The following is a 25,583-nucleotide window of genomic DNA, read 5'->3' as shown; positions in this document are numbered from 1 at the left end:
AATTGGAATATCATTAACCTTTCAAAAGTTATGATAAATTAAGTGATAAGTGTAAAAAAAATGCAGGAAACAGGATTTAGAATGTTGACAGAATTCACATTCTCTTTCTCACCAAAAACATAAAAGTATGCATAAAAACTAATAATGAAGTCAGACACAATGGTTTAGATTTATTTGGTCCATAAGAATAAACCATTTATTTGTATATAAGCAAATGCTACAGTCAACAATAATGATATATAAAAGAAAAACATGTACCTTACCAGTAATACAGGAAGTAAGTATACTGTATATTTATTGAAGATCAATTCTGAATAGAGACATAGAATACATTTGATTCAACAGATACAACTTCCTTATATAAATTAGTGTAATATGAAAATGATATACATCTATAAAATGTATTATTTATGAAAAGCTAGGAATACAATCAACTTCAACATCACTCAGAAATCAATGTGTCTAAACATTTGAAAGTGGATTACATAGAACAAGCCTGTTGAGAATAAACACATACACACATATACACACAAACTCACACACACACACAGAGGAGGATAGGGAAAGGTGGGGTGGGGAACCTGAAGGCTAAACACAGAAGACCTATGACTCATAACGAAACGCATCCCCTTCTGTAGAATGCCAAATCTGACAGCAATTTTGTTTACCAAAAAAGCAGTCACCTACCGCTAAACTCCAGGCCATACAAGCTACTTTAGTGTTATTATGTATTGTTTTTATAACAAAGCCAACAATTTTTCTTTGGCTCCTGCTGTACAGGAATATGTACTTGATGAAAAGACGACAGAGTAGTAGTTGGAGCAGCTGAAGGCGAGGCTGAAATTTTGACGGAAATGCCTGCCAGCTGTTATGATAGATTTTCGCCAAAGTCTTTCTGGCTGTAGCTACCAAACCTAGGTTCAACACCAGATTCTGCATTGCCAAACTTGAAATAATAAGAAACTACTGAAACAGCAATGTCAATGGAGAAAAAGTGTACACAATATGTATTTCTCATTTGGTCAACGCTCCCTGATCCCTTCAGAGACCCAGTAGCAATGGATATTAGGGAGGGAAGTGAAGTCCCATGTCAATGATCAATCCCAGAAAACTGTGAAACTCTTCTTGGGTCTCTTCGTCCCATGCCCCTGCACTGTGTGTTTGCATACGACGGCCTACTAAGCACAATCTCCCACCCGTTCCGGTTGGTAAAACCACATATGCCTGGGACAACAACATAAAAATAAACATAACAAGTCTATTTCACAGTGTTTTAGTGGCAGTCTACACCACCCTACGCACGCCACCTAAATCTATACCTTCTTCCTCCATCCTCACATGGTCTTCAACATTGTGAGCGCAAGCTCATCAGCAGTCAGCTACCTCTTCAGGCCTGCAAGGAGGTCTGTGTAGGTCTTGTCATCCTCCATCTGAAACAACAGTAAAATCATACAAATGTAATACATTTATTAATTTAAAAAATAAAATCACAAAACTACAGATGTGTGCATGTGTGCACATACATACACAAGAAGAGGTAGCCTAAACTATTGAAGCATTTTGAGTAACTCAAAAATATTTAGAAGTATGAAGTCATTTTATTACACATGGGTTTAGCTACCCTAAATCTGATTGCCTGGTTGGCATTAAGATAAAGACAGATTACATTTCACCTAGTAACTAACTGCTTAAATGCAATAATGACATTTCTGACATAATATGTGATTTCACATCATGTTTTCTATAAAACTACATATTGAGAAGAGTAGAATATCAAGTCATGCCATCTTAGAAAATGTTGAGACAAGCACGTCTGATGTTTGTCATTTAGAAGTTACCAAGCTAAAACAGTTCACTACAAACTGCCTAGCGAGGTAACAACCCGAGGAGAGGGAATAAGTTAATTAGCACTACATTTCTGACAGAATCCGTGATTTCACATCTTGTTTTCTACAACTACATATTGAGAGGAGTAAAAATATCGCTCAACTTATTTCATGTAAGAGAACGCAACTTAGAAACGCGGCGCCCATTGATTTATTCAGCTTTGGTATGCTATACTGACTTGCCAATATAATGCTTACCTATCAAGCAAATTGGTACTAGAAAACAAACTTACTTACAGGTTATATACTAACAGGTTTTTAAATGAAATTGTCAAATGAAAATAACTGATATCAAAAGCAAACGAGAATACTGCAAGCAGTTCAGAGTAATGCAGCTAGCTAAAGTTACATGACGATGCACTTAGCCCCCGCTATGCCATAATGTTGACGCTGATGAGAAAGCATATTACTGTCAAATAACATGATTTTATGACTACAAATTAAGATTAACCATAACTAGAAACGATGTAAAATATATATTACCTCAGTTTATCCAGCTGTGTGGTTTCCAGTCGAGGTTAAACTCCAACGAAGTGCAGGTGGCATCTGGTGGTCCATGTTAAAATGTACGACTGAAGTGAAAAGTTTTTTTCACGACTCATCTTCAAGTATCCAAAACATTTCGCGCCATAAACCCCTTAACCAATCATATCAAATTGAAGCTTATGTTGTCAGCATTACGGGGAAGATTTCAGAAATAAAATCAGTCATTGGACAGCTGAGATATTAGATGATTGGTCATCGTTAAAATTTTAACGAAATTAGAACGGTCGGGCTTGTAAGGGTTAAAGGGTTAAATTGTTTAACAGTGAAATATTGTAGTGAGGACTTTTATTTTGAAACAGTTTTTGGCAGAGGAAGCAGTTGAACAGGATGTGTAGTCTTAATAGGGCCAGTTTGTATGCTTAAAGCCTGAGACTGGCAGTTGGTCCAGGTGGCCCGAACACCTGCCATAGGATTCTAATTGCTTAACGGCTCTATTGTGATGTCATCAGCCCATGTTAAGTCTATGGGGAAATTTTGATTAGTTTTTAATTAATAGTTTAAAAAGTATAAAAGTTACAAAGCTGAAAAATACATAGCACCCATGTCCCAAGTAAGATCTACGTAACATAGTTTGAATGAAGTTTCTACGTTAAACGGTTGAAGCTGCATTAAATGCGTTAGCGGAAGAATAAGAATAAGAATAAGAAGCCTAGGAAGAACAGTACAGTGCATTTTCATGCACTGTAATAAAATGCCTTGGAAGAACAGTACAGTGCATTTTCATGCACTGTAATAAGAAGAAGCCTAGGAAGAACAGTACAGTGCATTTTCATGCACTGTAATAAGAAGCCTAGGAAGAACAGTACAGTGCATTTTCATGCACTGTAATAAGAAGAAGCCTAGGAAGAACAGTACAGTGCATTTCCATGCACTGTAAAAAGCCTTGGAATAACAGTACAGTGCATTTTCATGCACTGTAATAAGAAGAAGCCTAGGAAGAACAGTACAGTGCATTTTCATGCACTGTAACTAGAAAATGCAATTCCAGGGAATTACCAGTGCATGAAAATGCAAAACATATGGTGTGAAATATATTGTTAAAACAGATGATGTGCTAATTGGCAACCAACATGATGAGGTTTAATATAGTTCAAATGACTGAACTAGGTAGATGAGGTTTAATATAGTTGGAATGACTGAACTAGGTACTGTAGATGAGGTTTAATATAGTTGGAATGACTGGACAGTTAAATAGGTGGATAGTTTAAATGGTTAAATTATTTGCTAGGTAGACAAAGTTTAATATAGTTGGAATGACTGGACAGTTAAATAGGTGGATAGTTTAAATGGTTAAATTATTTGCTAGGTAGATGAGGTTTAATATAGTTGGAATGACTGAACTAGGTAGATGAGGTTTAATATAGTTGTACTGACTGAACAGTCAAATAGGTGGATAGTTTAAAAGGTTAGCCTGAGAAACTGATAGGGTGCAGGTGGCCTGGCCACCTGGCCTAGGATTCTAATTGCTTAACGGCAGTCTTAATAGAGCCATATTGTATGCTTAAAGCCTGAGACAGAGTATATAGTTTAAAAGTTAAATGTAGATAGTGTAATGGATGTTGATAGACAGAAAGTTGAATGGATGTTGATAGGCAGATTGTTTAATGGATGTTGATGGATAGTTTAATGGGTGGATGAGTGAATGGTTTGCAGAGGATGAATGGATAGAAAGTTGGATGAAATGTGTCTTATATCCTTGTAGAATGGAGAAACACAGAGAGAGTTGGTCTAGTTCAGTAGACAGCAGTTGATACAGGTGCAATCAGTTGAACTGATTCTTTGATGGGGCCTAGATGAGCAGCTGGAAGATGATACAGGTGCAAATCAAGTTAATTAGTCCATTGTGATGTCATCAGCCCATGTTAAGTCTATGGGGAAATTTTGAGTAGTTTTTAATTAATAGTTTAAAAAGTATAAAAGTTACAAAGCTGAAAAATACAAAGCCCACATGTCCTAAGTAAGACCTACGTAACATAGTTTGAATGAAGTTTCTACGTTAAACGGTTGCATTAACTGCGTTAGAAGAAGACGAATAATAATAAGAAGAAGAAGAAGAAGAAGAAGAAGCCTAGGAAGAACAGTACAGTGCATTTTCATGCACTGTAATAAGAAGCCTAGGAAGAACAGAACAGTGCATTTTCATGCACTGTAAAAAGCCTTGGAATAACAGTACAGTGCATTTTCATGCACTGTAATAAGAAGAAATCGGATAACAGTAGAGTGCACTTTCATGCACTCTAATAAGAAATCGGATAACAGTAGATTGCATTTTCATGCACTCTAATAAGTGCATCAGTGAGTGTTGTTTTTAAACAGTCGAGTGTCAGTTCTAGTCAGGTGGAAAGTGCTAGTATTTGGCCGTGGATAAATTGGGAGGTGTTACTAGACACCTATAGGAACACACAGTAAAAAAAGTTATTGGTAAGAAATTATTTTGCAGATTGGTGAAAAAAAGCCTAACTTTCCCTAACTAGTATCACTGCGTCATGCATATCGTACCCTAAACATAGCTACCCCTCTATTTGTCAGCAAAATTAACATGGACGAGATTATGTATTACATAATATATGATTTTATGAAAACTGATTTTTATTTATTTTCATTTGTTTCAACACTGGCAGGTCAGATGAGAAACTTGAGCTACAGTGGACTATGGAGGGTCATCAACTGGGAGTGGTCTCAGTAGACATCAGTCACAATGGTGCCATTGCAGCATCCAGCTCATTAGATGCCCACATTCGACTTTGGGATTTGGAGACAGGGAAGCAGATAAAATCTATGGATGCAGGCCCAGGTAATTCCACAGCCTCAACCACTTTGCTTGCACTGGTAGTTCTTTAAGGAAATTCATCTCTAGTTTGTTTTGGTTTCTGATATTACCACCCATCTGTGTTTGCAGTGGATGCATGGACTGTTGCCTTCTCTCCTGACTCAAAGTACATCGCTACAGGAAGCCATCTGGGGAAAGTCAACATTTTTGGTGTTGAAAGCGGGAAGAAAGAACATTCTTTAGACACACGAGGGAAGTTTATTTTAAGCATAGCATATGTAAGTATTTCAGCTGCTAAGTTCTCATTTATTTAATTGAAGGTTTAGATGAGTGGATAGATTACGCTCTTGTTGTAGCATTGGACGAGGAATGTTGTGATATATGTGAAGTCAGTGTCTTTCTGATAACCATCATTGAGATTACACTAAACAAAATATATCAGTAAGTGTGTCTATCTATCAGTGTTTCCCTTTCATTTTTGCTGCTATCCTTTAAGAAACCACCACTATGCTTTCAGGGCTCTACACTAACATTTATTTTCAGGAGCACTTGTGCGCCCAAGTTAAAAGAATTAGGAGCACAGACAAAAATGTGGGCGCACAGTCAGTTCTGTACTTAACTTACACATAATGTAACATTATACTGCAGCTAACAGTTAAAAATGCCAGTGCACCAATTGCAAATATTAAGAATGACTGACAACATTTAGGCTACAGGAAACAGGATTTTAAAGATCAATGCCTACTTTATTTTCAGTCTGTTCTATTTTCCTACATTTTGTTATTGTAAAATAATATAATACATTGCCATATTTGCATTTAGCCTGTTTATTAAGTATCCTGCCAAATGTAGGCTAATTTATTTATTTGTGAATCCATCTATAACTAATCCAAATATGCCCATGGTGACCTATCTGACAGCATACTGCCTAATACTACTACTAAAACAGTCCATTTTCTCTTCCACAAAACCCAACATAGGCTAATCAAGGATATATGTTTTATACTTTTAGTTTTTATTTGAAATATCTGCATTGATGGGGGCAGTAGGCAAACGTTAGGCCTACTTTCGTTTTGCACTCCAGCTTGTATTCGGTGTAAACAAACAAGCATGCGTGGAAGCCTGGAGTTGTCAGTAGCGTTCTACCTTTGAATAAAATGGGAGTATTACGGGAGGCTACTTTTGTGCCGGTTCGCTACAGCTATATTTTGCATATTGCAGCCAATACATCAACTGGGCTAAAAGGCATGTTGGGTTACCTTTCCTTCTCTCACTGCATTCTCAGAATCTCATCCTGTTCCTCCTATATCCAATGAATTCGGTGGATAGAAGAACTAATTTCTTCAATCTTTGCATCTTGGCTGGCTAGTCTAACTTTCCGCTTTTTCTGCGCGCTCTTGGATTTGATAGAACCGACTACTAGCGAGTCACAACGTGAAACTGCTAATGTTGATGGGAGGTGTAGTTCTTATGCTGCATTCGCGACGCGACAGTAATGTTTCTCGATGTTGCGGTGTATTTTATAGACAAACATTGACATGGTTAGAAGTCATTCGCACCAGTGCGCCTAAATATTTTTTTGCACTCGCACGGCATCATTTTTACTCGCATTTACGAGTGAAATGGACGCACTGTAGAGCCCTGGCTTTATTGTGACTGCAGTCACTGCACAACACTGAAATATCCAAACACATTGTTAGGATTAGTTAGGCTCACAGAAGGGAAATTTATACAGACAGTACCATCAGGAAGTTTACCGTTCGCCGCCATCTTGAATTTAGTCACGATAAGTCGAGCGACGAGTATGAATGAACAGGTATGATAAGGGATCAGATTTCAAAAATAATTCCATGGAAAAGCATGGATTCCAGTTGCTGCAAGAGCAGGGACTAGTGAGCATGTGTGACTGTTTTCCATGGGAGCTAGGTAAACTGTGATCGCCTCATTTGTTTGACTTTTATTTGAAGTATCACCATCTATAAGAGGTGTGGCAGTACGTGGCCTTCTGGTTAGGGAAGGGTTGCCAGTTCGATTCCTGACTGGTAGGAAAAATGTTGGGGCGTCATTGAAAAGCGCTCGCCCACATCCACGGATGATATGCCCTTGAGCAAAGTACCTAACCCCAAACTGCTCCCCGGGCACCCACTGCTCCAAGATGGGTAAAATGCAAAATACAGGACAATTCCTGTAGGGCTAGTGGCTAGGATTAGCTGTTTTGGGGTTTTGTTTTGACTCTTATCTATGTTGCAAATTGCGGGAGACTTTTTTATTTTAGTAGTAGCATGTCTTAGGCATTAAGACATGGCCTCTGCATTTAACACACACAAGACTATTTACCATAGATACAATTGTGCTCATAAGTTTTACATACCTGGCAGAATTTGTGAAATATTAGCTAGTTTTGTAAAATAAGTTTTCATGCAGAAAACTTAAGGTTATGAACATAACGGTTCCCTGAAGGAGAACATGAGGCGTTAACCAATTGGAATGCACTCCTTGATTACGGGATCGCCACTGAAATCCTCTAACAGGTCCTGCTAAGGTTCTATTGGCGCAAACGACCCGGCTATATATTAGCCGGCGGCCAAAAGCAATCACTCTAGTCATTCTGAAGCAATGTCAAAAACAAACATGCCCCAAAGACTAAAAGCACATGAAGGGTTAACACCTTGTGTTCTTCAGAGAACCGTGGTTATGTTCATAACCTTTAAGTTCTCTATCAGTCGAACTCCTCAGCGTTAACCATTGGGAACACATTTTTACCTTACTTGGCTAGGCTGTCAGAGGCGCCCTCAAATAAAACATATGCACGGCGTGCTATTCTGGACAGAGCTCTCTTCCATGCAAACGTCTGGCCATTGCTGTGAAAAATGGCGACATTCCAGACCAGCCAATGTGACAGGCTGATATGGCCGCTAAAGTCCACCTTAAGCGTGGACGGCGCACGCCAAGACTCCGAGATGCTGCAAAAAAATCAGGATCTCGTACATGTGAAGGTATCAAGAGCACGTTCTTTACACCAGTGAACACTTTCCACTTCAGGCAGTACAATGAGTGAATGAAGCCCTGTGCCGAGTAGCCTTAGCATCTCAGGGGCCAGGCAGTTAGCTGCCATCTCTCTGGAGCTGGTGCCAAATTGCCATGCTCGCCTGGGACAGTATGCATGCTGGGAGCTTCCACGGTTTGCCATGCAGCAGTGCCATCAGCTCCGGAAACCATATCTGATCGAGCCAATGAGGGACTATCAAAATCACTTCTTGTGCGCCTCTCCTCACTCTCTCCAGCATCGCTCAATGCCTTCAGGGGAAAAGCATACAGCAAGACTTTCGGCCACTCGTGTGCCAGAGTGTCCACTCCCAGTGGAGCATCGCTCTCTGTCAGGGAAAACCACCTCACACAGTGCGTTGTCGCGCGAGGCAAAGAGATCGACATGAGCTTTCCCGAAGCGCTGCCACACACTCTCGATGTGATAGGGGGCCCCTCGAGCATATCCGCTGCCCTGGTCTGTTCCTCTGGAACATGAACTGCGCGGACTGAGAGGAGGTGACACCTCGCCCACAACAGCAACTTTTTCGCAAGGTGGCATAGCTGCGGGGAGCGAATGCCGCCTTGGCGATTGATAAAGGCTACCGTCGCTGTATTGTCTGATCTCACCAATACATGATGCCAGATGCACTGTTAAAAGTTCCAGCGCATTTATGTGCAGCCACTGCACCTCCCTCTGACTGATCGCCCTCGCACAGTGCCACCCAGCCCAGGAGGCAGGCATCCGTAGTCACCACATGGCCTGTGGGCAATCCTCCCCAGCAGGGCTCCAAGAGAGGTTCTCGGGGGGTGTGCCAATAGGCGAGAGCCCTCCAGCATCTCCTGTCCACTCAAATACGTATGTTCCTGTTCCTGACAGGGTGTGCATGAAATGCAGGAAGGTTTTGGCACTCTTCTACGTCACCTGAAAATGCTCCCTCATATTCTCTATGGTTGGCCCGAACAATCCGGAGGGGGAGAGGGCCACGTCCAGCAATGAGGTCTTCTCCCTGTTGGGCAACTGAGACAGCGTCAGCCACAGATGGCGCACCAGCACCAACAAGTGGCCCACACAGGCGTAAGCCTTGGACACCTAACCGGCAGTAACCCTGCACGGCTTAGATGGGAGAGTGGGCAGGTCACGGGCTGATGCTTCCTGCGGGGCAAGGTAGGCAGCCAGCGCCTCCTTCACTTCGGGCAGGTGGGTCAGCCACTGCTCCTCTGCCCCGTGTAGGGCAGAGAAGGGCCTGAAGCCTGGGACAGGTGACCGCACAGAATAGGGTTTCCCCCATGAGCGCTGCACCACACCAAGGAAATCAGGGAAGGCTGGGAGGGGTCGTTGCCGCTTCTCCGGGCGCTGCTCATAGTGCGACCCATCCATGAGAGAGCCGTGACGCTCCGGTTGCTCAGGCCATGCGATACCCAGCAGCTGGGTGGCATGGTCAAGCACCGTGGCTAATTCCCTGGAGAGGGGAGCAGACTCCTGCCCAGCATCATCCCCTACACTCTCCTCCGGGTTCTGCTCCAGGAAGCTACTCTCAGAGGCCATGAGGGCCACCTAGTTATCTTCCTGGCAGAGAGCTGCCAGGAGATTCAGCAGCAAAATCGCCAGTGGGGGCACTGCAGCAGCAAAATCGCCAGTGGGGGGCTCTGCAGCCAGTCCGATCAGCAAATTTGCCTCCCCCTGCTCGACCACCAGCCGCTCAGGAAGCACGAACGCCTCACCGAGGAGGGTGGGCTGGGAGGGGGGCCGTTGGCTTCCATCTCCTCGAGCAAGCGAGCTTGGAAGAGGACAGCCTTCGGGCCCAGCCTCTCGCAGTGTGGGCAGAAATGCGGGACCGCCAACGCTGTCGTGGCATGGGATATACCCAGACAGCTTATGCAGACTGAATGCGGATCCAGGGCAGAGATGAATTGGCCACAACCTTGGAAACACCGCTTGATCTGGGCAGCCTCAGACATATTTGCTTTTTAGATTTTGCTTTTTAGAGAAAGAAAATGTTTTGTCTTCTGTCACCAGGTGTGCAGACTTCTTATTCTTCTCTTCGGTTTCGATTTTTCTGTCTTCCTGTCGGACCACTGGCAATCAACGTCGCTGAAGAATGAAAAAGTGATTGCTATTGGCCATGCCGTCTAATTTATAGTCGGGCCATTTGCGCCAACCTTAGCAGGACCTGTTAGAGGACTTCAGTGCCGATCACGTGATCAAGGAGTGTATTTCCATTGGTTAATGCCAAGTAGTTCCACTAATAGAGAACCTTTTTTTTATTTTAGGATAATGGTCCGGTGAAGCCATTTGTCACCACATAATTGTGTGTGTGCGCCCTTTTAAGATAATAAGGATAGCGGTTGATCAGGGCCATTTGGGTGATTTCAGTTTACAGATGTAAAAGATATCCAAAGCTTTTAAATGGCTGTTTAAAAAATGTGTTTTGTGTCTGATTTATAAGTAGAGAATTAGTGGTTTGGTTGATACCAAGTCACGGCCAGGCAGACCAACAACGGTTCCAGCCTCAACTCCCAGGAAAATTGGTTGGGATTAGAGATGCACCGATATGGAATTTTAGGGCCGATAACGATAACCGATATTTATTGGTTTGTTGTGGCCGATACCGATACGATAACCGATAATATTACTCTTGAAAAAAAATTGTGAAAGTGATTTGGGGAAAGCATTTAATAAGCATAATTTTATTGCAGTAATTTTACCTACCACCAAATGATGGACAGAACTCATAATAGTCCTCAATAGTGCGGCAGTCAACAACATAACAGTAGCCTAGCCCTACAGTACAGTGGGCATCGCTTTCAAATGACCACTTCAGTCGCGCATTACCAGGCGTGAAGCTGCGTGAAGCTTTAGTACCACTTTCAGCCACTGTGCGTCGCTCTGCCACTGTACATCGCTCTGCCTGCCGCCCCTACTGAAAAGTAGGAGACTTGCCGAGAGTAATCCAAGCCTATGAATTCAATAACAAAATAAATCATGCATAATTAAACATTACCTCGATTTAGGCTACTTGGGTATGTCTTAAGGCTTGACTACACGGTGGTAACGAAATTCGAAATCGAAATTTGCTGTCTACATTATTGTGAGTGTTGGGGGTAACGCAGCTACGCAAATCAAAACAGTGGTGTGATAATTGAGCCAGTAGAGAAATAACTGTTCAGAATTAATCTGTAGCCTTGGGTAGGCTTCTGCAGAAAACAATGTTGTTGCCGATTTAATACCATCTGGCGACGTTTTTAACAGGCTACGCAATAGAGGCTTAGACAACTATGACCCACGTTTTGGTTTTGTAAATTAATTTGCCCTACTTCTTGACTGCAATGTAGTCAATTGACATGTCATTTTTATTTTAATGTACAATAAACAAATACATCTGCTTTATGCTGCAGAATTACATTCATATTTGGATGACTTCGGCAGACGCGCAAAAAAACACTGCCAGGCCATCCTTAAAAATATTTTCGTTTGCCGTAACCCGACCGACCCTGTCAATTTAGAACCGACCCAAATATTTATTTTTTTCCCCTTTTAGTCCGACCGACTTGCCGGTTGTAAACTTGCGTTAAGACCGACCGATTTATTTATTTTTTTTACTCTAAACAACCAATACAAATAAAATACTATTTATTTTAGTAGGCCTAAGTATTGTGAATATAAATTGCCTACATACAAATGTAGGCTCTCTTAAATAACACCCTGTGGCGTCATCTCTACACCATTGGTTTACGCATGTCACACTATGGCCTATACGCTTTGTTTCATTCACACAAACATCTCGACTCCACGCTTATTACTTGGCACGAAGCTCTGGAAGAACTGTGCCCAGAGTACACAACTGTTTCACCAGCACATTTAAATGACTTGACTAAAACCGTGCATAACGGGAGGTACACCTGTTATCTGAGTAGTCTGTATGTCCTCATTTTGCGAATGCGAGGACGATATGAGTCTGCTGCATAGATGTCCGAGTCACGCATAATGTTTGAAAACCACTGGCTCGTAATCACAATAATTTAACACACGACAGTTGGATACTTCATCATGTTCCCATGCCTACATTTTGGTGAGTAGCATAGAGATCGTTAAAACAATAAAGTATGGCTCTCCGTTTGGGACATCAAAAACTTATATTTTTAATAGGGTAGACTACCGTCGGAGATACTGACTTGCAAAGGCCTCGGGATAACACGTTATCTCCACTATCATCAGTCAATGCCTCCTTGATCAAAGTGGGGAATGAAAGAAAAAGTTTGAGAACCACTGGCTTAACAAGTTACCTGCAGTCCAGAACACACAGAATATTGCAACAGAAAGTTGCCTTTATAATCAATTTGTTCCAACAGCATTCAAACAAAGCCTTTATAAAAGTGAAAAAAAAATATATTCCATAAGAAGTAAAATAAAATACTGTAACTGTATCCCAAGCTTCAGCTCCACACGTCTGTGAGAGGCAGACGTGACACCGCTAAATTCTCAGCTTGTTTAGATAGAGATAGATAGATAGATAGATAGATAGATAGATAGATAGATACTTTATTGATCCCCAGGGGAAATTCAAGGTCTCAGCAGCATACATACAACACAAACACATTCTATAACAGCAGAAAGAGTAATTAAAGTATATAATATAAAAACACAACTAAGCAGTAAGGACAGTAGAAGATAAAGAATATGCTAAATATACTAAAATACAAATTATACTAACACTTAATACAATATATAAAAATATACTAAAATACAAATGACAAAAATACAAATTATACTAACACTTAATCTAAATCAATTCTAAAAACAGTATCCACATAGTGGTGATTAATCAATCAGAGGCGCTTGCAATGACTGAGGCAGGGACTGAGCCTGTGATTCTCTGTGCATAGTAAGGTATGGTAAGGTGCTCTGTGTGAATGAGTGTCATGGTGATAGTGCAAATGAGTAAGTCAACAGTGCAACAATGCAGAAATAAAGTAAAAATAAAGTTTATACCCCACACTGAACGCGTAAGACCGCTAGGCTCATCACTGTGGGGTGCGGTAGCCTAGCCTACTCTCAAGTCAAGCAATATAACCATACAAATGTTTCAAAATGAGTAATTTCGGCTTTGTCTGAACTGGCCATTGTAGGCTACGTAAAAAAATAAACAAGTAGGCATAGTCCCTATCCAATGATATCGGCAAATGTTTGTTTTCCAAAGTAAGAATTTCACTTCACCATGCACCTTCGACAATGAATAGCTCATTACACTTATGTTACTGTTGAACGTAGGCCTAACTGGTATCATTACAAACATTATTTGGTGTCCTAAACACTGGCATTTTGTGGCATTGTGTCATGTAAAGTCGTTGCAAAATCTAGAGAAATGTGTGAGGTGGTCAGTGGGGGACAATTAATACACACATTGGATTGTGTTATTGCTATGGATGACGTTATTACTCATGCACGAGCTTGACTGAAGTGACCACCTTGATTGGCTGATGATTGTAACGCGGGAATGATTCCAAACACCTCCCTTACGATGAGTGACAGGTCTGAGAATGTGTGCGCTACACAAGGACAGAAGATGATGAATAACTGAATAAAAAGGCCTAGCCTAAATGAATCAAGAGTAAGGCAAAGCAAATAGCCTAGTAGTTAATGAAACATACGGATTGATGTAGTATCTTTGTAACATTATTAAATTAATCTGTTACTATGCCTATGCCTACGTTTGCAAAAGACAACATTTTAATTTGATTCACAATAATGTTACATTTAATTTACATGTTGACAATGAGTAGCCTAGTTTTGGTTGTTGTTGGTGGCGTTATTGCATGTTAGTTATGCCTACAATGCAAAATTACTTCCTCACGATTGGAAGCTCTTGTAGCCGCATAGGATTTCAAAACAGGCGCCACAAAACCGGTTTGTGAATAGGTCTGTGAGTTAGGAGTCCTCTTGACTTCTTTTAAGCTGTCACAGCTGGTGGGAAGGTGTGATTTGTTGGGGGCAGGGCCGGATTAACTGGGCACAAATGTCTGATGGCCCCCCCTGCCCCCCCAGTCAACGTGAATCGGGTGGTCAGTTAATAGGCCCTGCCGAAATAGTTTTCAACATTTTGAATATTAGTGTCGGGTGAATTAGGAAATGTTCTTAAAGTAGCCTTATGGCTGAAAGCTGCTTGGGACCCCCCTTGTCAAGCAATATAACCATACAAACGTGCGCACTCATTGTTTCAAAAGGAGTAAATTCGGCTTTGTCAGAACTGAGCTGTGGACGACACGGCACGGCATGCCCAATTGAAAATAAATTAACGCAACGCAACACAGACCCCGCTTCTCTCGCGTCAGTCACTGACATGAACGAAACACAGAACCTGCTTCTCTCACGGCAGTCACTGACAGAATAAGTCTAGAAACTGCCTAGAATAAATGCACGGGGAAAAAAACTTCCCCATGACGGACATCGTAAAACACTGAAAGTTAATATTTTGTCACTATAACATACATCTGTCCTTTGTCAAATGTGTTATGTTCCAAGTAGCCTAGTGCATAATTCTGCTTCATCAAGTTGAACAAATACATTTGCTTATTTCACAGAAAAATATAAATAGACAGTTAGGGTCTACAGTGCAGAGTTGGTAAGTTTATGGTAGGCCAACTTGAGTGAACATACAAACAGGGGAAATTCTTTCTCTAGTAGCTGAGTAGCCTCAGGTGCGCACGTAGACATAAGGTCGATCATGCAAGTGCCAATGAATCGTGCTCTCACGACAATCACGCCGTTAAACTTAAATAGGTTAACATCACTCTAAGTTCGCCTTCAAGCAAGGAAAACGATGATTTGAAGACATCTGTTTCGTTGGAAGGGCAAGGCCCGGGTAGCAACAGGGCAACACAGACAGGCCCGATGGCAGGGCTGTTATGAGAGTATTAAAATATGGGATATTCTACGGGAAAACATTAAAACGGCAAGACAGCGGGGGGGAAGTTAAAATACGAGTTGGCATGCATTGTTTCGGTCCCCGTACACAGGGATTATTTGTCATATTATTAATCACATATGATTATTTGTGAAATTGTGCAAACAGGCGCAACACATTTGAAAAGGAAGGACTGGTAGCATGCAAGCTCACGGGAAAGATTGATTTAAGAACGTTATCACAGTGTGTGGCTGTGGCGCAAAGCAGTGCAGGCGGAAGACAGCGACAATTGGCAGGGGAGGGTCATGTCTTTTTTTAACAATTCTGTCGGAGGGTCATTGAACAATTTCTAGCAGGCAAGGGAGGGTCATGCAACTTTTGACTGAAGCACTCAAAATTCCTCCGGTGGCCCCTTCAATAAATAACGAACAGTCCCTAGATTGCTGCTGGGCTATATGTCTTGGTTCATGTCTGTTAACAACTCATTGCCGTCAAACGCGTAGCCTATCCCGCGGTTGCATCCATTACAAACAAACATGCAATGTGAACATCTGGGATTGGGAAGAGCACTAAATGCTCTACTGAAAAAGCACAAAGTCAAACCTTTAAATAAAAAACACTCTTTAATAATCAAAAAAATAAACCGCTAATGAAGTAAACTTGTGACCGTCAAAAATCGTTTATCGCCTGTAACTCCGTGATAACATGACGTAAATGTAAGGCATTTGGCTGAGCAACGGAGGTTAATATGCTCTATATTTTGTTCAAAAGATGTCTGTCGATCATCGTTGCACTTGGAGAAAACCAGAATGTTTAATTTGTCCTGCGTTTATTCTACGGCTGCAAACGGGATTCACTCGCAGTTAACCAAATATTTCTTTATTAGGGCAGGGCAGGCATATTTCTGGCTATTAAATTATTTCTAAACCAGTCTGCTAAAGTCTGTAGTGAAGTCTGTGTAGGGTTTTCCAGGCTCCATTTCTTTTTACGAGACACCCTGCTCACTTGAGCCATCTACTGGTTGTTTGGATTGTTGCATCGTCTCACTGGGAAAATACAAATTAAAGTCGCGTGATGCCGCGTGATCCCACGCGCGGACCGCGAGTGAAGGTGGCCAAGTCGAAGCACAGCCCACTGTATGTGTGGCTCCTTTAAGTGAACCTGACGTCAGTGAATTGCAAGTGAGTGGCTAGAGAGTATGAATCGTTTCAATTTAGGACTAAACACTCATAAACAGCTCAGCTGGGAATAAGCTACAGTATAGTGACCAAATCAGAGTTTGTGAGGGAAACTTGAGTTTAGTTTCAACTGCGGGTAACTGAATAAAGCTGCAACTCCTCAGACTGTATCTTATGTCCGTCTACTCTGTTGCGCACAACCTGCTGCAGCAGAAATGAAAGGGGTTAGCCCCGAAGGTTTTAATAACTTATTATGATGACCTGTCTGGAACTGAAGCAGGAATGGTTAGCATATGTCTAGGTAGTAATACAAAACCCAAGCTAACATAATGCAAATATAATACTAAAACACAACTTAGAACTAGGCCTACTTATGTACTCGTCCCACTAACGAGTTTGCTTATTTGTTTCCCCGACCACCGCGGTAAAGTGCAAACACACCAGCACAAGACGGCTCTAGATAGGGCTGAGCTCCGCTCTGGTAAGGTTAGATGGCGGATCATTCACGAGACTATTTTGAGATGCACAGATTCCCAAATGAACGCATATTCACAGATTTTGTTAGAGTGGTGAAATACATTCACACCGCTGACATTATATTGAGGAAAAAGTATAGCCAACCAAGATCAAGTAGCTCAGTGTAGCCAGACGGACCTTACGTAGGCCTAAATTAGGACTTTAAAAAATATTGGCGCAAATTATCGGCCAGAATTAGAACAGTTATCGGACCGATAATAATATTTTCATTTTTTCACTTATCGGCCAATAATATATCGGCCGCCGATATATCGTGCATCCCTAGTTGGGATGCAAGGAAAAACCCTCAAGCTACTTCAGCTGAAATACAAGTGTCACTACAAGAAAGTGTTGTGACTGTTTCAAGATTCACAATAAGGAGGCACTTGAACGGAATTAGGCTATATGGTTGGGTTTCCATAAAAAAGCGCCAATGCCACAAAATGGCATACTTAGAATATGCCAAATAGCACTTAGGCAGGATACAGTTGTCCAATATGGTCAATCTATTGTCTCAATTGTGTTTCATGTGACTCGCCGAACTAGGCCTACATTCATGCATTGTTTTGCTCCGGTTGAAAATGTTTCTGTGTAATGGCACCAAGAAGAGCCAAACGTCTTCGTCTACTGCGTTTAAGATCATTGAGTCTTTCATCTGAACTGCTCCCTGCTTCTCTTCAATTTCCCTTCCAAATTACTTTGTATTGTCCAAAGATGTTGATTGCAAGAATCCATTAGACATTCTAAGCATCAACACATAGCAGTCAGTTCTTCCGCAATGGTTTTGAAAATCACACACCTGCTGCATCTGAAGGCCCACGCATAAGGCCTACGACTATCACTCCACACGCCCCCTGTTGCACGTCACATTTTAATTTGCTAGATGGTCCTGCCTCCGTTTTAATTTGCTAGCTGGTCCTGCCTCCCTCATGTGAACAGATCAGCAGGCCGGCAAATTTTCACCTCGTTTTTAGACACACGATGCGGCAAAAAGAAGTCTCCTCTTCCCGCAAATTTTGCGTGATCTCTGTGTAAAAAGGGCTGTAGGTTCGAATATAGCCTTAGCTCTGCCTGACTCGATAGTTGGTCTGCGGCTATTGTCACTTACATCAGTGTTACATTATTTAGTCTTTGTTAGTGCAAGTTATTTTATCTGTGGCTTTACAATCGAGCAAATGACCACTACTGACGACATTCTTTATATTTATTTGTGTCGGTGATAGTGTAGTGGTTAAGGAGCTGGCTTGCGGCAGCCTGAAAAGTTGTGGGTTCAATTCCCGGTTTCCACCGTTGTGCCCTTGAGCAAGGCACTTAACCCCAAGTCGCTCCGGGAACAATGGCCCTTGTAATGTAATTCACTTCATCTGCTAAATGAATAAATGCAATTGGTCAATCTATTTTAAATGATTCCTCATTGTTTATTACTTGGTTTGGGATGTGATATTCTTTTCAGAGCCCAGATGGAAAGTACTTAGCGAGTGGAGCCATAGATGGAATCATTAACATCTTTGATATTGCAACTGGGAAACTACTCCACACTCTTGAAGGTAATTATATTTTAAAAGACCATTAAAGTGTTGGTTCTTTTGTTACAACTGTCTCATTGGGGTGTGACAATGCACCTAATCCACGGTTCAGTTAAATTTTTGAGCCACAGTTCGGTTTATACCTTTTCTTTTAATTAAGCAGAGCAATGGAGGTGTTAATATAGTTTTGTACATTTTAATGTACTGTCACGCTGACCCGCACGCACACATGGACACACAGTTACGATAAAGGAGGTATAGGGTCATGTGAAGAACAGATAAGTCCACCTGGATATGCACTGGGCAGTTTTGTGTTTCAGTGTGTGTGTGTTTTTATGATTAAAGTTATGGGATTTGGCAGACACTTTTGTCCAAAGCGATATATAAATAACAACAATACAATAGTTACATTAAACAGTAACCAGTTTAAAAAGTTGGTAAGACTAGATCAAGGAGAATAGCAATAATAAACAACAATATCAATTAAATCAATAGCCTAATGAAAATAAACAAATACTATAATATACAAACGCATAAGAAACGCTTAATAAACTAAGTACATGTTGAACTGATATGCCTTTAGACCCCTCTTAAAACACCCAAAACTCTCACAGGAATGAAGAGCACTAGGCAACTCAGAAATTTGCCCTAGCGTTTACGGCAGGCACTCTTTAGAAGACTGCAGTGGGCGGTTGGGGATGCACATCTTGATCATTGAATTAAGATTAATGAAGATTTTGTGTGTGTGTGTGTGTGTGTGTGTGTATATATATATATATATATATATATATATATATATATATATATATATATATATATATATATATATATATATATATATTATAGTTCGGAACAAAATATTCATACCTCTGGCAAATATTGATTTAATGTTGGTTTTCAATTGACCAGTATGTTAGACAATATGTAAGACGATATTGGGAAACATGGAATCAGAAAAATAAGTGTTTTCATCTTTTTTAGAATTTTATGAAAAATGGAATGTCCAAAATTATTCATACCCTTTTTAAATAATCAATGAAAACCTCTATTTGCCATCACAGCTTTCAGAATGGTTCTTACAATACCTATCAAGCCTCTCCAATGTCTCCACATAGATTCGGCCACTATGGGGTATAGAGGGTTAACTGATTGATCTGCAGCAAAAAAGTCGACATGTGAAATACATTGTGCCAATCATGTTGTGATCTCGCTGCTGGAGCAAGGTTGGTGTCGTGAAGCCTTGCGCACGAGCATTTCTGCCAAAATAAAATTTCGGTTTCAATACGCATATCGTTACAGCCCTACTCGAGAGTTACAGCTCTGCTGGGTGTTAATGCTCCACAAGGGGGACTATCTAGCCCTGTGGTCGGGCATTTTGGCCCTGAACATACTGTATACTGTACTGTCCTTGTGGACTACAATACACAGGGTGCACACAGAGACAACTGAGACTCTTGAATGAACAATGCAGTGCAATTAATAGGAAATATTAATAATAGGTTATTGTTTTTTTGTTGTATCTGCCCCACCCAAGACTTAGTATACAATTGCAACTCTGAAAAACGTGTCCCTTTACAACTTGGAGTTTGGTTGAGTGACAACTCCAACGTTCATCCAATTCATCCAACTGTCATCCAATTAGGATATCAAATATAAGGGTGTATCCTTTTTAAGAATGTTTGCACTGATGATGCTCTTCACAGGGTAGCTCTTTTTACCATTTCTTTATTAAGTATACATAATTAAATCAGCAGTGTTTGATGTGCGGGTTCATCCTGCTGTGACTCCAGTACTTCACGTTGGAACTGCCATACCCGCCCAGCCTTGGTTCGGAGCGCAACACCAAATTGACTCGCATATCAGTCAACAGTTATGAAATGTTAAAGCATTGTAATACCTCCTAGCCAGATATTGTGACTGTATGAAAAGCACAACATGATTCTTAAATGTCTAATTAGAATTGTTTACCTTAGATACTGTACAATGTGTATGCATTAGTGATGCATGGGTCAGGGTTTTTTTATGACCCACACCCGCCTACCTCATTTTGGAGATCCAATCCTGACCTGACAAAATATGCGTTAAACATCGATCCGACCCAACCCACAAATTGCTTATTTTAATGATAAGTAACGTGGTTACTTAATTTTTTCTCTCTCTCTCACACACACACACACACACACACACACACACACACACACACACACACACACACACACACGTGCCTATCCTTCACATTTACATCTCTTACAGTGAGCTTGAGCAATGTATTTGCCGATGTTATCTCTGCTTTTCTTGCTGACCATCAAAAAAGTTTCGGTGGTGTAATCTGAACAAAAGATCGCAATCACTAATTAATAAAAAGACAAAGAATTGATAAAAAGCTAAAAAGCAAAGGCTGCACAATATTATGATATTAGACTAATTATAAACTAAACTGAATTACCCTACAGGCTTTTTGTAAAAGCCTGTGAAGCGTGGTAGTAATATGCATGCAAATAACTTATTTTTGTTTTAATCAAAGAGTGAGCTGAGCACCCCAAAATTGTGGTTAGAATCTATTTGCTTACGTTTTATGAAATAGAAGCATCATTTAGGTCATCATCTGGATAATTTGAAACAACAGTTTATTGTGGATAAGCTTTTTATACTTGGATAAGCTTTGTCCCCTACGATGGGATATTTTTGTATCCAATCAACTCTGGTGTGCATGTGTATTTGAGACAGAAAGAGGAAGAGAAGGTGGAAATCTCACTTTAACCTACACACGCAATGTGTGTGCGCAGATATTTTTAGCACTTCAGCAATTTAGACCCGGCCCACCCGCAATATTATCTATACCTGTGCCCTCCAGTGCATCACTAGTATGCATAAAAAGTCGGGGGTAAAAACACATTTCCAACTAGTTTAACACTAATCAATTCCTCTTTTGATGTTCCTGTCAATCTGTGCTTCACTCCTTCAGGTCACGCCATGCCAATAAGATCCCTTACATTCTCACCAGACTCCCAACTCCTAGTAACTGCCTCCGATGATGGATACATTAAGATTTATGATGTGTAAGTTTAACTGAAAGGGGTCATTTCATGAGTTTCCTTATCTGTATCTTTTTCTGAAGCAAACAGAATCTTTGTAATTTACAAAAAAATTCAGACATATTTTGCTACAGGTGATGTTTATACAGCAGATTTCAACTCTATGATTAACATTTAAACTTTTTAGACAGGTGGTAAGCAAACTTTGTAGCAAAGACCACTTGCACAGAGTCCCAAGGTAGAAAAATATATTTAAAGCTGTTGTCACTGGATAGAGAAATTTGTTTTGGGCACTGGGAGACTATAGTGGAAGCACATATGAATCAGTCTACATTTACTCAGTCACTCACACCAAGACAAATAAACATGTAGACATAAAAGCCTGTAAACTTGTAAAATGTCAAATGAACTCTGCTTATTTGTTCATGCACCAGAATAATTATAGAAAGTCTGTGTGTAGGCATGTCAGAAATACAGTTATGCCACTTACATAATGTAGCCTATAGTGCTTTTTTAATGTTTGATGTTTTATGTAGACTAACAATATAATTTTAAAGTCCTAATGATCAGCCTACTTCTTTGTGCAGTATGTCCCGCAGCTGACATGGAAGGTTATTAACCGGTTCGGGAACTTTTTTTTTTTGTTCTAACCGGTTCAGGAACGCAAATTTAAGGGTTGAACCGAAAACGCTAAAATACTGTTTCCATTTGGAACGAACCAATTGGGAAAACATTCTGGTTCAAAGCCTTGCCTCTAACAACTAATAACCTTTACTTGCTAAGTAGTCCTTTTATACTGTACCAGAAATGAAAGACTGGCATTGGTTATCAAGCCAATTCTTTACTCAAGTCTTTTGTCTTTTCCTAATTGAATATGTAGGACCTTTAGGTCCATGTTTATGTTTTTATGATATCTGTGTATTTTTCTGGGTTGATATACAAATCTGGTCATAAAGATGTTTGCTCTACAGGCAACACGCCAATCTGGCAGGAACACTTAGTGGCCATGCTTCTTGGGTCCTGAATGTTGCATTTTCCCCTGATGACACACACTTTGTATCCAGGTAAATCTAAATCTCTGTTGAATATATTAGACTGTTTAAGTGACATTGGATGTGATCTCGTGACATTTAATGTGAAGAGTTTCTGTACGAATATTTCCCATGAAAGTTGCTTGGAAGCCATGGACTTCTACCTTACAACTAAGAATGATTTACTTCCAGTGGAACTGTTAATGATGATGACAAAGTTTATTTTGAAATTAAATTATTTCATCTTCAATAACAAGTACTACCTACAAATTCAAGGGACGAATATGGGATCTCTATTTGCATCCAACTACGTATCTCTATTTGCATCCAACTACTAAATGTATTTATGGGCCTATGGGAGGATAGACACATATTTAACAACAATCCCTTTAGACGAAACCTCCTTGTGTTTAAACGGTTCATTGACAACATCTTCTTGATCTTCACTGGTTCTAAAAAGGAATTGAGCCTTTTTAACGAATACATAAATGGGACATATCCTACTTTGAGGTTCACTATGGAATATAGTTGTAAAAGCATCAATTTCCTAGAATCTAGGACCTAGATCTACTGTAATTATGGTCAATAACAATAAATTGGAGACCTCAATTTATAGGAAGAAAACTGACAGGAACACTATCCTTCATTCATCAAGTTTCCATCCTGACCATGTAACTAAGAATATTCCTTATGGTCACTTTATAAGGCTTAGAAGAATCTGTAACAATGAGGAAGACTTTAAGGTCAAAGCCAAATAATTGTCTCAAAGATTCACAGAAAGAGGATATGACCAGACAGTGATTAAACAGGCAATTGAAACCTTTGAGACTTTTGTGTCTGAGTACTGAACAACCTCTAAGCAGGTGAAAAGAATTATAAATAAACATTGGAAACTGTTTGAATGTGATCCCAGGCTGATCCACTTACCAACCAAACCCCGATATTGCTTTAAAAGGGGTAAAAATATCAAAGATTTAGTAGTCAATTCTATGTACCAAGAATCTCCAGTTACAAGTTGGCTGACAAAACAAGTTTTATATATATATTCAAACTAATAGTGGTAATGCTGTCTTAATGTGATGCATGTCTTATGAACTACTGATGTTGTTTATGAACTAATTCTTAGAGGTGTGATTTATGAACTTATGAACTACTGAGGTTGTTTATGAATTTATGAACTAATTCTTAGAGATGTTGTTTATGAACTTATGAACTACTTATAATGTTTAAGAACTTATGAACTAATTCTTAGAGGTGTTGTTTATGAACTTTACACTGGCTATTTATTTACAGATTCTATTTTTGTATTAACAATGTATAAGAATATGCTGTCTTATTGTGATGCCCCCGTCCTGATATTGTGATTGTTAATTAATTCCTAGAGGTGTTGTTTATGAACTTTACACTGGCTACTTAAATTCTATTTTTACATTAGCAATGCATTAAAATGTCATGTAAATATCACCCAACAAGGTCATGTGACACTGAACCTGATTTATTCACCTGTGGGAGTGGGTAATGGTGCAGAGTGATGAAGCTCTTAGCGAAACGCGTTGTTCGCGCCAAATACATTTTAAAAAACTATGTTAATGTTAAAGTGTGCAGTGATTTTGATCTTTCACTTTCACACTGTTTGTTATGACAATGGTTGAATAGTCTTAAAATAAAACTTAAAACCTAGTCCTCATTAATTTTTATTCAATGAATTAATGGTCATTACGATCAGTTTCTTGTCGCTACCTGATGTTTTGTTGAGGTGTCCGGAGTAATAGCAAATACGTTTTGATCATCTAATGAATATTAAATATGAAGATTTAAGTCTTTTAATTAGGAACAATCTTTTCACTATTATAATGCATTGGTGAGCCACTGTTAGAGAAACTGTTATATGCCCGACTCCCACTCTCCACCAATGTAGACCTGCTTGAGTGGATTCACTGGATTCATTTCATGTTTTGATTTCCTCCACCAGTTCTTCTGACAAAAGTGTAAAAGTCTGGGATGCGAGCTCCAGAATGTGTGTGAACACATTCTTTGATCACCAGGACCAAGTAAGAGCCTGTTAAATTGTTTCATAGGCATATGTAACTTTAGAGAATGTCATTCCTGAAAACTGTGTCCTGTCTGACTTATTTACATTTTTACTGCATTATTCAAACATCTGTGCTTTAGAGTTCCAGATGTTGACTGCTAGTAGGCCGGTACTATCCGGTACTGTCTAAAAGTAAAAGATTCTGTGGAAAGAGGAGAGCAGCTCCCTACCAAAACCAGGGCTGCCTCCTTCACAACACGCATGCCTTTTTCACATTAAAAAGAAATACTCTTTTCTGATTGGCTGGTGGGGTGGCTATTAAGTAAGGGATAATGTATAGAACGCCGGTCATTATTGGGAAATTAAGTCCTGACAGGGCGAACTGGACCCTGATGTGCAGCGGAGTGGTCTTCCGCCCTGAAGGGACTTAATTACCCAATAATGACCGGCGTTCTATACATTATCCCGCTTATTACACGGCTACTTGCCAAAACGAAACAATAAACTCCCCACGATGTGACTCTTTAGCCTACATAGCCTAGGCTATAGCCTATTTGTTACCGTTTCATCGTGGCTTTTGGTGAGAAACAAATAGTTCGACAACAGCACACGCTGAACTTGAATCAAACATTCTTTAGAACACCAACCGTCTGCTTTCACTTTTGAATGAAGTTCCAGTCCTTGCGTAGTGATATGAAAGACGTGAAATAGAAGCACAAAGCCCATTTTCCTTGACAGCGGTCTGTTATTGAGAATTATCACCCGGAGAGAAGAAATACTCTTTTCTGATTGGCTGGTGGGGTGGCTATTAATTCTGAAAAACAGGACACCGTTCCATATCAATGCTTATGAATGGTAACTATAACAACTATAGTAGGACGATGGTTGCAGCGCTCTAGAATCTTTGGTTGCAGGCTTCGCAACAATGGAATCAACTGTAAACAAGCTAACTGTCCATGCTAAAGTTGTACAACAAGCTGAACTAGTGAGCTCCTTTTTAAACGGAACCGCGTGTTTCCTTTGCTTTACAGTGGCAACCGGGTGATAAGCGGGATAACGGCCTTCGAGGTGTGTCCAGTTATACGGAATTAATGGACGAGGGCGGAGGCAACTCCCCTCTGTTGCGCGTCAGAG

The 25,583-nt window shown here is 40.3% G+C and overlaps 1 protein-coding gene across 3 annotated transcripts in view; it reads left to right on the top strand.

Annotated features, from left to right (window-relative positions):
* The window catches only part of wdr61 (WD repeat domain 61), a 58,646-nt gene that overhangs the window by 30,197 nt on the left and 2,866 nt on the right, over positions 1-25,583 (top strand). For all 3 annotated transcript variants that reach the window (XM_042108862.1, XM_042108863.1, XM_042108864.1), the window contains 6 exons: positions 5,054-5,226; positions 5,332-5,480; positions 18,279-18,372; positions 21,317-21,410; positions 22,358-22,450; positions 24,390-24,468. In XM_042108862.1, the coding sequence (XP_041964796.1) occupies positions 5,054-5,226; positions 5,332-5,480; positions 18,279-18,372; positions 21,317-21,410; positions 22,358-22,450; positions 24,390-24,468 (682 nt within the window). The remainder of the gene's footprint in view (positions 1-5,053; positions 5,227-5,331; positions 5,481-18,278; positions 18,373-21,316; positions 21,411-22,357; positions 22,451-24,389; positions 24,469-25,583) is intronic.

Source organism: Alosa sapidissima, chromosome 11 (genome assembly GCF_018492685.1).
Source record: "Alosa sapidissima isolate fAloSap1 chromosome 11, fAloSap1.pri, whole genome shotgun sequence".
Taxonomy (NCBI): Eukaryota; Metazoa; Chordata; class Actinopteri; order Clupeiformes; family Clupeidae; genus Alosa; species Alosa sapidissima.
This window is presented reverse-complemented; position numbering and strand designations above follow the sequence as displayed.